Source organism: Athene noctua, chromosome 1, assembly GCF_965140245.1.
Source record: "Athene noctua chromosome 1, bAthNoc1.hap1.1, whole genome shotgun sequence".
NCBI classification, from domain to species: Eukaryota; Metazoa; Chordata; class Aves; order Strigiformes; family Strigidae; genus Athene; species Athene noctua.
The window spans coordinates 927763-941914 of record NC_134037.1 but is presented as its reverse complement, the minus strand read 5'-3'; the positions used below and the strand labels follow the sequence as shown (position 1 = coordinate 941914).

At 66.0% G+C, this 14152-nt stretch overlaps 1 protein-coding gene across 2 annotated transcripts; it reads left to right on the top strand.

Annotated features, from left to right (window-relative positions):
- Positions 1-241: 241 nt before the first annotated feature.
- Positions 242-9462, top strand: KIF3C (kinesin family member 3C). Of its 2 annotated transcripts, none has more exons than XM_074895296.1 (8): positions 242-1824; positions 5044-5145; positions 5232-5354; positions 5442-5560; positions 7221-7337; positions 7540-7642; positions 8238-8413; positions 9328-9462. In XM_074895296.1, exons 1-8 carry the CDS (start codon positions 412-414, stop codon positions 9419-9421), a joined length of 2247 nt encoding a protein of 748 aa, XP_074751397.1. In that variant the 5' UTR covers positions 242-411; the 3' UTR covers positions 9422-9462. The 2 variants fall into 2 exon arrangements, with proteins under 2 accessions (XP_074751397.1, XP_074751394.1); XM_074895293.1 differs by having other exon boundaries at positions 7534-7642.
- Positions 9463-14152: the final 4690 nt, after the last annotated feature.

The window sequence follows — 14152 nt, the reverse complement described above, 5'->3', positions numbered from 1 at the left end:
ACGCTGCCACCCTGCATGCCCGTGCCCATGCCGACCCCGCAGCCCCTCCCCGCCGCCGCACAAAGCCCGGACTACAGCTCCCGGCGTGCCCGGCCGAGGCGGGGAGCGGGGGGGCCCGGCCCCGGCAGCTCCCGCCCGCCCGCGGCCCTGCCTGCTCCCCGCCCCCTCCGCGCCGCCTGCGCCTGCCCGCGGGCCGGCAGCGAATCACGGCGCCCGCCGCGCCGCCCCGCCCGCCCCGCGCACGGCCGGGCCGCTGCCATGAGCCAGCGCCCGGTGCGGAGCCCCCCCGCCTCCGCCGCCCCCCGCCCGCCTCGGCACGGGGGATGCCGCGGGGCCGGCGCGGCTGAGTGAGCGCCCCCCCGCCCCCCGCCTTACATCTGCGCGTCCCCCCCGTTCCCCCGCGCCGCCGCCATGGCCGGGAGGTCCCGCGGGGGCTGCGAGGCGCTGCGGGTGGTGGCCCGGTGCCGGCCGCTGAACCGGCGGGAGGAGGCGGCGGGGTACGAGCGCGTCCTGGAGCTGGACGTGAAGCTGGGGCAGGTGAGCATCCGCAACCCCCGCGCCGGCCCCGGCGAGCTGCCCAAGACCTTCACCTTCGACGCCGTCTACGACGCCAACTCCAAGCAGGCCGACCTCTACGACGAGACGGTGCGGCCGCTGATCGACGCCGTGCTGCAGGGCTTCAACGGCACCGTCCTCGCCTACGGCCAGACCGGCACCGGCAAGACCTACACCATGCAGGGCGCCTGGGCGGAGCCGGAGAAACGGGGCATCATCCCCAGCTCCTTCGAGCACATCTTCACCCACATCTCCCGCTCGCAGAACCAGCAGTACCTGGTGAGGGCCTCGTACCTGGAGATCTACCAGGAGGAGATCAGGGATCTCCTCGCCAAGGACCAGAGCAAGAAGCTGGAGCTGAAGGAGAACCCCGAGACGGGGGTGTACATCAAGGACCTCTCCTCCTTCGTCACCAAGAACGTCAAGGAGATCGAGCACGTGATGAACCTGGGCAGCCAGACGCGCTCCGTGGGCAGCACCAACATGAACGAGCACAGCTCCCGCTCCCACGCCATCTTCCTCATCACCATCGAGTGCAGCGAGACGGGGCCGGACGGCGAGGAGCACATCCGCGTGGGCAAGCTCAACCTGGTGGACCTGGCCGGCAGCGAGCGCCAGAGCAAAATGGGGGCCCACGGAGAACGCCCCAAGGAGGCGTCCAAGATCAACCTCTCCCTCTCCGCCCTGGGCAACGTCATCTCGGCGCTCGTGGACGGCCGGAGCACGCACATCCCTTACCGGGACTCCAAGCTGACCCGCCTGCTGCAGGACTCCCTCGGGGGCAACGCCAAGACCATCATGGTGGCCACCTTGGGCCCGGCCTCCCACAGCTACGACGAGAGCCTCTCCACCCTCAGGTTCGCCAACAGGGCCAAGAACATCAAGAACAAGCCCCGGGTGAATGAGGACCCCAAGGACACTTTGCTGCGGGAGTTTCAGGAGGAGATCGTCCGGCTGAAGGCCCAGCTGGAGAAACGCGGCATGTTGGGGAAGAAGAGGAGAAGGAGCAGCCGGAGGAAGAAAGCGGTGGATGGAGAAAGCGCCACGGAGAACGAAGGGGAGGATGACAACGAGGACGGCCTGGAGAAGAACATGGAGAATTACTTGAAGGAGCAGAAGGAGAGGCTGGAGGAGGAGAAGGCCGCCATCCAGGATGACCACAGCCTGGTGAGCGAGGAGAAGCAGAAGCTGCTGCAGGAGAAGGAGAAGATGATAGAGGATCTGCGGAAGGAGCAGGAGGCCACGGAGCTGCTGGCCACCAAGTACAAGGTATGGGTTGCCACTCGCCATTGCGAGCGTTGCCTTCAGCCCCTCGTGGGGTGCTTGGATGGGCCCCAAGCAGGGTGTTCAAGCAAGGTGGGCTCCCAAGTGAGGTCCCCAAACAGGGTCCCCAAGCAAGGTCCCCAGGCAAGGTGTCCAAGTGAGGTGTCCAAGCAGGGTCCTCGCGCAAGGTCCCCGAGCGAGGTGGGCTCCCACATGAAGCTCCCAGTCAGGGTCCCCAGACAGGGTTCCCAAGCAAGGAGGGCACCCAACAAGGTGTCCAAGCAAGGTCCCCAAGTGAGGACCCCAGATGAGGTCCTCAGGCAAGGTCCCCGAGCGAGGTGGGCTCCCACATGAAGCCCCCAATCAGGGTCCCCAGGCGAGGTGCCCAAGCAGGGTGGGCTCCCACGCGAAGCCCCCAATCAGGGTCCCCAGGCGAGGTCCCCAAGCGCGGTGGGCTCCCAAGCAGCGTCCCCAGGCCTGATGTCCAAGCAGGGTGCCCAAGGGCAGCCCCGTGCTCCGGTGTGCTGGTGGCCTGGGCTTGCCCCCACCCGCGGACCTTGTGTGGGGGCTGCTGGGGCGCGGGGTGGGGAGGGCCCTGGGGCGGCGGGTCACTGGTGACACGAGTTTGCTGCGCTCGGCTCTTGTCCCCCCTCGGCACAACAAAGCAGCCTGCGGAGGGGTGGGGGAGTGATGCTGCAGATTCGTCCCCGGTGGCCCCGGGAACACGCCCAGGGCTGGGGACACGGCACCGCCTGTCCCCCCCCAGCCCTCCCCGGTCCTGCCCAGGGCTCTGCCGGGGCCGGGCAGGGCTGTGACCCGCAGGCAGGGCCTGGCAGCTCTGCCGGGCCCCCCCCCGTCCCCCTTCCCTGCCTCAAATCCTCCCTGCCACCCCCTCGGGGATGCCGAGGGGTGCGGGGCCGAGCAGCCGTGCCGGGGGTCTGGGGCTGCGCCGCTGCGCACCCCCCAGCCCTGCTCCAGCCACCCCTGGCCGGGCTGGGGGGTTCCCTGGGGGGTCCCCGGGGTGCTGGGGGGCCGGTGTGAGTGCGGGGCTGGGCCGACTGTCGCAGCGGTGGGGAAGGAGCCCCCCGGCCCCCTGACCCGCGCGTCACGCTCCGACACAGCCCCTCCGTCACCGCGGTGGCCCGGATGCGCTGGCTGGGCTGGAGACCTCAAGTGTCCCCTCTCCAGGGCCCTGGGGGGTCGGTCCCTGGCTGGGATTTTGGGGGGCTGAGCAGGGGGGGTGCTCTTGTTCCCTCCTCCATGGCCAGACTTGTGTTTGCAGCCCCAGGGACGTGTGGCCACGCAAGGACACCCGCAAGGCGCCGGGACCCCCGGGCGTGCCCTGGGACACCCCAGTCACCACCTGCCACCACCGGTGTCCCCTGAGGGGTGTCCTGGCGGAGCGGGGACGCTCGGGGCAGAGGTGGGGACCCCCCCGCCGCCGCGGTGGGGTGCAGGACGTCGCTGGCAGCCGTCCCGCGCCGTCTCCTCGGCCGGTGCGGGGCTGGCTGGGGGCCACGGCCGGTCCTCTGACTGCTGAGTAACGAGGCAGGGCCGGAGGCGAGGTGACACCTCGGGGGCTGCTCCCCGCGCCGGGACCCTCCGGCCGGGGGGGGACGGTCCAGCCGAACCGGCGAGGTGTCCCCCAAAATTCCCCCGAAGCGCCAGCGCTGGAGGGGCAGAACCTGCTGCCACGCTCACCCCGCTGGGTGCTGCTGGGGGGGTGTTGGAGGGGACATCTTGGTGGCTTGGCTGGGCAGGGCGGTGTGAGGAGCCCCGCGTCCTGCCCTCGTGTTTAATTGCGCCGGAGTGACCGTGGCACCTGGCGGGACCCAGGGTGCCCCGCAAGCATGCGGGGGGACACAGGGCAGACCCCGTCTCGCTTTCACACTCGTGGCCGGGAGCTCTGGCACAGCTGGGGGGGGCAGCAGCCAGCTGGGAGAGGAGGGGGCCAGCCCGTTCCCCCAGATGTGCCCCTTGGAGCCCAGATGTGCCCCTTGGTGTCCAGAAATGCACATTGGGGCCCAGGTGTGCCCCGTGGGGCCCAGATCTGCACATTAGGGACCAGATGTGCCCCTTGGCCCCCAGATGTGCCCCTCGGTGCCCAGGTGTGCCTGTTGGGACCCAGGTCTGCCCCTTGGCCCCCAGATATGTCCCTTGGCCCCCAGCTGTGCCCATCGGGGCCCAGATGTGCCCCTTGGCCCCAGATGTGCCTCTCGGGGCTGCGGGGGAGCTCGGGGCCCTTCGCCTCTCGGCTCTGCCGGGCGCCGAGGCCGGGCTCAGCGGGCGGGAAGGTGCCGGGGGGGTGATTTGGGTGCGGGAAGTGAGTTCCCTGCAGGTGACGGGGGCCCCTCTTCGTTAGAGGAATTAATTTTTTGATGGGGAGAAGGCACAAAGAAATCCCTTAATCCCACGGCGAAGGCGGGGAACCGCGCGGGGCGAGGTGTTAGCACTGTGCCCTTGGCTGAGCATCATCCCAGCACCCCCCTGGTCCCCCCTTTTGTACCCCCCCCAGTCCTGCTGGGGCAGGACGCACCCAGCACGGCACAGGGGACCCCACCAGCATGGGGTGCAACTGGGACCAGCCCAGAACTGGGTGTGGAGGAGGAGGGGCGAGGGGTGAGGGGCCCGTAGAGCCGGGGAGCCCTGACGGGGGACAGCACGGGGCTGGGGAGGGGGGGCTGCCCTCGGGGGTCTCAGCGCCCCCCCCCGCCACCCAGTGGCTTCCCCAGGGCCTGGATGGGGCACCCATGGGGGGCTGCGAGGGTCTCGTGGGGGCGAGGGATGGTGGGACCTGGTGGTACGGATGTGGGGGTAGTTGTAGGGGTGCTGGGGGGGCTGCGTGCACGCCCCAAAAATACACCCCCACAGCCGTCCCGCACAGGGCCGGGAGGGAGAAAAAATAGGGGAAATAATAAGAGTATTGCCCCAAATTGCTGACAGTGTGAATGGGGGTGCACTGGTTTGGCTGAGCCCCAACCCAGAGTGGTGCTGGGGGGTCACAGCGCCCCCGGGAACAGCCCTGGGCACCCCCCAAGTGCTGGCATCCCCCCCCGTGGTGTGGCGGGGGGAGCGATCCTGGGGGTCGAGGCACCTCGAGGTGAGGGTGGGGTGCCCAGGACGGGGCCTAGGGACGGGGGTGACCCCCCAGATGGGGTTGAGGGTTGGGAGATCCATGCTCTGACCCCCCCACCTCGCTCTGCCCCCCCCCCCGCCCCGGCCCAGGCGATGGAGAGCAAGCTGCTCATCGGCGGCAGGACCATCGTGGACCACACCAACGAGCAGCAGAAGATGCTGGAGCTGAAGCGGCAGGAGATAGCTGAGCAGGTAACGGGGCAGCCACGGTTAGGGGGTGCCGGGGGGGGCCCTTTTGCACCCCCCCAGCTCTGAGCGCTCCCCCCGCTGCGCTGCAGAAACGCCGGGAGCGGGAGATGCAGCAGGAGATGTTGCTGCGGGACGAGGAGACCATGGAGCTGCGGGAGACCTACAGCTCCCTGCAGCAGGAGGTGGAGATCAAAACCAAGAAGCTGAAGAAGGTGAGAACGTGGCTGGGGGGATGTGGGGGGGGCACACAGGGGACACCCCCCATCCAGCCGCGGCTGAGGGGTGCTGTGCCCCCCCAGCTCTACGCCAAGCTGCAGGCCGTGAAGGCGGAGATCCAGGACCAGCACGACGAGTACATCCGCGTGCGGCAGGACCTGGAGGAGGCGCAGAACGAGCAGACGCGGGAGCTGAAGCTCAAGTAGGTGCTTGTGCTTGTGCCCCCCGTGCCCGGGCGCAGCCGTGAGGGGTGTGCGATGAGAATGGGGGTGCCCAGAGCAGAGCTGGGGTGCCCAGACCAGAACTGGGGTGCCCGGAGCAGAGCTGGGGTGTATAGAGCAAAGCTGGGGTGCTTAGGGCAGAACTGGGGTGCACAGAGAAAAGCTGGGGTGCCCAGAGCAGAGCTGGAGTGCTCAGAGCAGAACTGGGGGCCTCAGAGCAGAGCTGGGGTGCTCAGAGCAGAACTGGGGGGCTCAGAGCAGAGCTGGGGTGCCCAGAACAGAGCTGGGGGGCTCAGAGCAGAACTGGGGGGCTCAGAGCAGAGCTGGGGTGCCCAGAGCAGGGGTGCTCAGAGCAGAACTGGGGGGCTCAGAGCAGAGCTGGGGTGCCCAGAGCAGAGCTGGAGTGCTCAGAGCAGAACTGGGTGGCTCAGAGCAGAGCTGGGGGGCTCAGAGCAGAGTTGGGGTGCCCAGAACAGAGCTGGGGGGCTCAGAGCAGAGCTGGGTGGCTCAGAGCAGAACTGGGTGGCTCAGAGCAGAGCTGGGGGGCTCAGAGCAGAGCTGGGGTGCCCAGAACAGAGCTGGGGGGCTCAGAGCAGAACTGGGGTGCTCAGAGCAGAACTGGGGGGCTCAGAGCAGAACTGGGGGGCTCAGAGCAGAGCTGGGGTGCCCAGAACAGAGCTGGGGGGCTCAGAGCAGAGTTGGGGTGCACAGCCAGAGGAGCACCCCGCCTGCTGACGGGCCAAGCGAGCGCTTCCTACCCCGTCAGGGGTGGCAGAAGGTGTAAAACACCGAAACCCCCTGAGCCGGGCCCTGAGTCGCACCCGAGAGTATGAAAACGGGGCTGTGAAAGGTGAAAGAGCAGGACAGTCCCGAGGTGAGTGTCCCCCGGGGGCACCCGCTGGGCCCCAGCACCCTGCTCGGGGTGGGGGGCGTGGAGTGAGCCCCGGCCCGGGGGAGCTGCCGGCAGAGCCCCGCGGCCTTTCCCCCCCGGAACCTCCCGGCAGGAGATGCAGCTTCTGCCCATCTCTAGTGCGTTTGTCTTCGAGCAATTGTTCTATTCAGGATCTTAAAAAATTCCCACCCAGACATATATATCTATAATATATTTTAACATTTTCAAGATACCGATGCTTTTACCAGAAACAAAATTTCCATCTCACATTTTTCTACCTTTCCCTTCGAACGTGATCCAAACCTTTTCAAAGGCGGCGACTCGATGAAGCGACTCACGGACTTGAAACGAGTTTCTGCAGCTGCTCTGTCAGCGCCCCCCCCCCCCCCAAAAAAAAAAAAAGGGGAAAGAAAAAGATTCCCTGTGGCATTTTGCATCATTGCACTTTCCTTTATTTCCCGGGGGGGTTCCTGCGGGAGGGAGACTGGCAGAGCTGCCCCAGCGGCCTCGCTCCTCTCTGACACCGTCTTCCTCCGCCCCCCCTCCTGCTCCTCTCACCCCTCCGGCGGCTCCGTTTCCATCTTCTGGGTGTTTTCCCATTTTTCCGTGTTTCCTTCTCTTCCTGCCGTCCTTCTCCTCAACCTTTCCGACCTGTTTTCTGTCACTCGTGGCATTAACTCCTTCCTCTCCTGCTCCTTCCCACCCCCTTGCCCCCGCTCGGTCTCTCTCGTGGCCGGTCGCTCGCTCAGGTACTTGATCATTGAGAACTTCATCCCACCAGAAGAGAAGAACAAGATCATGAACCGCCTGTACTTCGACGGCGAGGAGGACCAGTGGAAGTTCCAGCCGCTGGTGCCCACGGGAGGGTACGTCCCCGTCCCTGGCTCTGCCCCGGTGCTGGAGGGGGGACAGCAGGGCCCGGGGGTGCCCACGGGGGGATTCCCCGCCAGGAAGGGCCTCCCTCACTCGCTGTGGACCAGGTCCCTTCGCCACTGCTTGGGCGCGGTTTTAGTAGGTGTTTGTGTTCTCTAATGCGTGTTCTGGTCTTAATTTCTGGTTTAGAAACAGCAACCAAATGAAGAAGCGGCCAACGTCTGCGGTGGGGTACAAGCGGCCCATCAGCCAATACGCCCGCGTGGCCATGGCCATGGGATCCCACCCCCGGTACCGGGTGAGTGAGGGGGAACCGGGCCTGGGGGGAGAAGTGACAGGAGAGGGGGGATGGGCGGGGAGGGGGATGGGTGGATGATGGATGGGTGGGTGGGTGGATGGACAGATGGATGGATGGATGGACAGAGGGAGGGAGGGATGGATGGGTGGGTGGATGGATGGATGGATGGATGGATGGATGGATGGATGGGTGGGTGGATGGATGAACAGTGGGAGAGAAGACAGAGTAAACAAGCTCACTAAGGTTTGGGGTACGTCAGTTCATGCTCCCAGCTCTCTCCTCCCACCTGGCAGGTTCAGTGGCCATGCTCCCAGCCGGGCCTTGAGCTGCCGGCCCACCAGCTCTGGTGGCTCCTGCTCTCTGGAAGGCCGGAGCCATTCAGCCGTGCCTGCTGGGCTCCGCCCCAGGAAAGACCAGAAGAGCCTGAGCAGAGCCGGGAGCCTGTACCCCAGCTCGTGGCTGTGTCAGCCAGAGGAGGGTCCTGCTCCCCGGCGTGCTGCTCAGCTGCTCGTGGCAGGCTGGACGGAGCTGGTGCCGTGTTTTGGCACACGGTGACTCCTTGTATTGGTTCTCCCTTTGCCCTGTCCTGCTGCAGGCTGAGAACATCATGTTCTTGGAGCTGGACCTCTCCCCTCCGGCCATCTTCGAGTTCGAGCGGAGCAAGGACCCGGCAGAGCAGGACCCCCGGGCTCTGCACCTGGAGAGGCTGATGCACCTCGACAGCCTCCTGGAGCGGCCGGTGGCCTCCCGGGTGAGGAAGTCCCGCTCCTGGTGAGTGCCAGCGGGCGGGGGGACACGCGGGGGCTGCGGCGCGGCCGGGAGGCTCCCGTGGGGCAGCGCGGGGGCTTGGGGCAGGCAGAGGGTTCGCAGCTGAGCTGCAAACTGCCCCCCCTTCCTGTTGGGGTTAAACCTGGCTGTGAGTTGTTGGGGTGTGATCCGGTTTTAAAATACATCTGACATTGCTTCGGGAACGGTTGTTGGATGCGTGTTAAAACCGGAGTGATGATGTCGTGTGTCACCACGTACAGCTCAGCACAGGAAGGACACGGACCTGCTCCAGCGGGGCCAGAGGAGCCACGGAGATGCTGGGGGGGCTGGAGCCCCCCTGTGAGGACAGGCTGGGAGAGTTGGGGGGTTCAGCTGGAGGAGAGAAGGCTCCGGGGAGACCTTAGAGCGGCCCCCAGGGCTGGAAGGGGCTGCGGGAAAGGGGGGAGGACACTTTTTACAAGGGCAGGTAGTTAGGACAAGGGGGAACGGTTTTAAACTGACAAAGGGGAGATTTAGATGAGATCTGAGGCAGAAATTGTTCCCTGTGAGGGGGTGAGGCCCTGGCACAGGCTGCCCAGAGAAGCTGTGGCTGCCCCCTCCCTGGAAGGGCTCAAGGCCAGGTTGGACGGGGCTTTGGGCAACCTGGGCTGGTGGAAGGTGGCCCTGCCCGGGGCAGGGGGTGGCACTGGAGGGGCTTTGAGGTCCCTTCCAGCCCGTCCCGCCCATGGGTCGGTGATACACGGATATCCCGGATGGTGAGACACGGGGTATCGTCCCTCCCAGCGCGGGGTGTCCCTCGGTGCCGCCCGCGTGGCCGGTGGCTGAGGACAGGGCTGGCTTTGGGAAGGGGGGAGCGGGGGGCCGGGGAAGGGGAAGGAGCAGGAACCCAAGTTTTCTCCGTTCGCCTCCCCCTGCAGGTGCCAGACGCCGCGGTCGCTGCCCTCCTCCACCACGCATGTGTCCCTCACCTCCAGCTCCCCGCGCGCCGCCACGACACCAGGTCAGGAGTGACGTCCCGGCCCCCCCGGCCCCCCCGTGCCGCCTCGCAGCCAGGACTGTGCCAGCGGCTGAGGGGGGGCCCCGGTCGGCAGCATCTGCACCGGTCCCAGATCGTCTTTGTCTTCAGCTACTTTGTGTGCGCGTGTGTTTGTGCGAGACGCTCACGAACAGCCCCGGGGGGGCGAGGGGAGCTGCCCCCTCCTTCCTTCTGCCCCCTCGCTTCCCCCATCCGGATCTGTCACTTTATTTATTTAACGTATTTATTTATGGAGTGGTCAGTGCGCGGAGTCAGGCGGCGCGTTCGGGCTGGAGGGCAGCCCAGGCTGGCAGCGGGCACCGCGCCGGCCGCTCCTCGGGGACTTTCAGCTCCCGGCCCCCCCCCGATGACAGCGCAGCCCCCGCGCAGGGCTGGGGCACGGGGACGTGGGCACCGCCGGCGTATCCCCCTCTGCGGGGGCCGTGGCGGGGGGGAGGCAGCCCTGGACTCTGGTGCTGCGTTTGCTCTGCTGGATCCCGGTGAATCCGGCCATGGCTACAAGGATTTGGAGACTTGGTGGTGGCAGGACCGTGCGCCGGGCTCGGGACTGTGTCAGCACTGGCTGCAGCCGTGACATCCCATCGACACTCCAGGAATTCCAGCTCCATCCACGGAGAGGGGCTGGTGGATCGAGCAAACCGGGCCCGTCCCGTGGCACTGGGACTTTGCTCCCCTGTGCCACGCTCTGGAGGCTGCTGGCCCCGGCCCGTTCAGGTGCCTGACGCCCCGTTTGCTCCCATCCCGGGCTCCGCGGGTGTTTGAACCCCTCCAGCAAGAACAGGAGGTGGAAATGTCCGTCCCCTTCCAGCCACCCCCTCCCGAAGACACCCAGAGCCTGGCGTGTGAACCCAGAGTGAGTGTCCACCGTGCCAGCGACTGAAGGCCGGGAGGAGATGCGGGAGGAGATGCGGGAGGAGGTGGCGATGGCCAGAGCAGCCATGTCAAGCACAGGGAACACGGCGCGGAGTCCCCTCGTAGCTGGAAGCGGTTTCCTGGCGATGGCGTGGGCCGTGGAGGGGTGGACGTGGGCCAGGGAAGGGGCAAGAGCGGGCGAAGCCAAAGGCCACCCTGGTGATCCGGAACCCGCCCCAGGCGGTGGCACAGGACATCGCTCGGGGCTCCGGGAGATTCGGCTTCCAGCCATCCCAGCCGAGGGAGGGGGGGCCTGCTGGGGACCACCCCGGCAGCTGTGGCTCCCCGGGGGCAGCGTCCGGATGCCGGAGGTGGGGCAGATCCGAGTGTTCGACAAGATCCCGATGAACGTGGGAGGATTCGGGTCTTTGTGCGGACGCGCGCTGCGGGCAGTCCCCGGGCAGGCGGGTCGGAGCGGGGTTTGCTGGTAGGGAGCGTCTTCTGGCGATGAAGAGGATTTCTTCCTCTGGAGAATGGCCGCTGCTCTCCTCAACTCCTGTCCAGAGGGCCCGGGGGAGGGAGGGAGAGGGAACAGGGCGCGGACACGGAGCAGGAACATCAGGAGGAGAAACGTCAGGAGGAGAAACATCAGCTGTGTCTGATGTCCCACCCGATGGGATTGTCCCTTCAAGGTGCCCCACGGGGCTGGGCTGGGGCATCCACGGGCCCCCCCCCCGTCTCCTGACACCCCCCAGCTCTGCCGCGGGGTCTCTTCTCCCCACCCTGTAACACCGTCATGTTCCTCAGCGTCCACCTCTGCCACCGTCTTCCCGACCCCGTGACAGCTTCTCCCCCTCCGCAGCTGGGCCTGAGGAGGAGGGGGCGGGAGGAAGAGCGACTCAGGAGCGGGAAGGGTCCCTCCACGGCTCGGGGCGAGGTTCTGCCCGCAGGTACCGCGGGCGGCCCAGGGGCCCGGCCCCGCGTTTCATTTGCAGGCTGGTGCTGGAGTCGGGGCTGGGCAGCGCACACCTGCGGGGATGTGGTTTCCTCTCGTGTTCTCTAAGTGCCCCGAGTTCAGCCGCAGGAGCAGTCGTGGAGCCCCAGCAACGGTCCCTTTCACCTCCCGTGCTGTCCCCAGGGCGGGAGACGAAGCTGAGAGCTGGTGGGGCCCTCTCCTTCCCGTGGCTCCCCCCGGCCCCGGGGCGCGCTGGCGGGTGGATGTTCTCCACGCTGCTCTCCCACGGCAACACGTTGGTCCTCACCTGGGATCCCAGGACCGTGGGGACACTGGGATCCCCGTGGGGACACTGGGATCCCCGTGGGAGCCGGACCACAGGCCGGGGGGACGGGCCAACGCCCCAGTGCCGCTGGTAGCCCATCTGCCATCGCCCGGGCGCTCGCTCTGCCTCTCCCCGCCGCTGCCGGCGGCCTCCCGACCTCAGCACAAACCCCAGGACGGCCGGAGCAGAGGCCGGGGGTCCGAGCTGAGCCCCCGCGAGCCCGGGGCGGCTCCACGGCCTCTCCGCGTCGCTGCAGCGACTCCGATGTACATTTGTAACTTTGGTCTTTGGTCTTTGTATGTCGGTGCGTGTGTATTTACATGGGAGTGCGTGTGGGTGCGTGTGGGTGCGCGCGTGGAGCCGAGGGATCTGCTTACCGTCAATGTGAGTGACTGTACAGGGGGCAAATCCCAGAGGGGGTGGGACGGGGCTGGGCTGGGGCTTTTGTTTTGTTTTGTTGTTGTTTAATTGTTTGTTTAGTTATTTTGGGTTTCTGGTTTGGACGGGGGATTTTTTTCGCGAGGGGGTGGGTTCGGGTCTGTTACGGATCGATTGACAAGGTGAGGGCCTTGATTAGGACCAAATTTTCGTGCCTGTTGCTCTGGTGATTTATTTAGAAATCAAAAGTTTACTGTCTGGTGGCCCATCCTTGTCACTCTATACATATGAATATACAGGACATATTATAAATATATATATATTATACATACTGTATGGAGAGGTCATTAACCTCACCCCCCCTCTGGCTTTGGATGGACACCTTCAATATGCTGTAATGTAGCTTTGACCCAGTGCTGGGGACGACCAGAAAGCGCCAGCACCCCTCAAAAACTGGCAATGACACCAATAAAGAAACGAGCATCATTGCAGAGGGCGTCTGCGGCCTCGTTCATCCCAGCTCCGGGCGCCGGGAACCCGCCGGCACCGCGCGGGCTCTGGGTGCTCGGGGAGAAGGATTTGGGATTTGGGCCCCTGCGGCTGCACGGAGCGGGACGCCGGGGCCTGCCCGCCTGGATTGCCGTTCCCTTGTGTGATGGAGCGTTTGTACAAAACCACCTGTAATTCGCAGGAAGGAAATTATAGCCTTGATGGGCTGGAGAGGGGGGGTCTGTGTGAACCCCACGAGGTGCCACAAGGCCAAGGGCAAGGTCCTGCCCACGGGTCGGGGCGATCCCTGGTATCAACCCAGGCTGGGGGTGAAGGGATGGGGAGCAGCCCCCAGGAGAAGGACTTGGGGGGTCGGTGGATGGAAAACTGCCTGTGAGCCGGCAATGGGGGCTGGCAGCCCAGAAACCCCCCGTGTGCGGGGCTGCCCCCAGAGCAGGGTGGGCACAGGGCCGGGGGGGGATTCTCCCCCTCTGCTCCGCTCTGGGAGACCCCCCTGCAGGGCTGGGTCCAGCTCGGGGGCACCAACAGCAGAAGGACACGGACCTGCTCCACCACGGAGATGCTGGGGGGGCTGGAGCCCCCCTGTGAGGACAGGCTGGGAGAGTTGGGGGGTTCAGCTGGAGGAGAGAAGGCTCCGGGGAGACCTTAGAGCGGCCCCCAGGGCTGAAAGGGGCTGCAGGAAAGGGGGGGGACTCGTCATCAGGGGGAGGGATAGGACGAGGGGGAACGGGGTTAAGCTGAGAGAGGGGAGATTTAGATGAGATCTGAGGCAGAAATTGTTCCCTGTGAGGGGGTGAGGCCCTGGCACAGGCTGCCCAGAGAAGCTGTGGCTGCCCCCTCCCTGGAAGGGCTCAAGGCCAGGTTGGACGGGGCTTTGGGCAACCTGGGCTGGTGGAAGGTGGCCCTGCCCGGGGCAGGGGGTGGCACTGGAGGGGATTTAAGGTCCCTTCCCACCAAACCAGTCTGGGATTCTAACTTCCACCAAGACAAAGCTGGTGTTGCTGGGATGACCGCACTCTATAAAGCCAGTGTACCAGCTCCAAGAGGCCCTTGTAACACCGGGGAGTTATTTTGAGGCAATTTCCTTTCACACACTCACTTTCCTTCCAGCTTAGCGACACGGACACCAGGAACGGGCCCCAGCACTGTCTGGTTTCTCAGCACTGATTCAGCGGGGTCGCGGCCACGTTAGGCTGAGCAGGGGAGGTTGGGAAAGGGGGGGCTGGAGCCGGGGGCGGGGGGGGGACTGGCCAGGAGCCCCCGCAGGGCACACACGTGGGGAGGGTGGCTCTTGCAGGGGAAGGAGTGAAGAGCCTGGGGGTAAAAGCAAGAAGTGAGATTAAAGGGGGATGGTTACGGCCCAGGGGGAGAGCAAGGAAGGCCCCAGGGACATCGAAGCTGCTGGTGAAACGGGAGTTTGGGAAGTGTCACCGTTTGAGGAGCAGGGAAGGGACCGGTCACCTCCCGCGTGCGGCGGCATTCTTCCCGTTCCATGGGAAATCGGGGAAATTCCCACATCTGCGCTAAAGCAGCTCTGACTAAGAACACTGCAAAGGCACCGAATTCCCCTGCTTCGAGGCTGCCCCCGGCGCTCGGGGCTGTGCTGGCACCCGCGGGGGTGGCTGATGCTGCGTATCGCTCCCGGCCGCCGTCACGGCTCCCTCGGCTCGCCAGCGTGGCTAACAC

Bases quoted from the DNA above. Each gene is read 5' to 3' on its own strand.
- KIF3C (XM_074895293.1), top strand. From the start codon at position 412: ATGGCCGGGAGGTCCCGCGGGGGCTGCGAGGCGCTGCGGGTGGTGGCC. The intron at 5,146-5,231 runs GTAACGGGGCAG...GCTGCGCTGCAG, and splicing joins GGCAGGAGATAGCTGAGCAG to AAACGCCGGGAGCGGGAGAT. The intron at 5,561-7,220 runs GTAGGTGCTTGT...TCGCTCGCTCAG, and splicing joins ACGCGGGAGCTGAAGCTCAA to GTACTTGATCATTGAGAACT.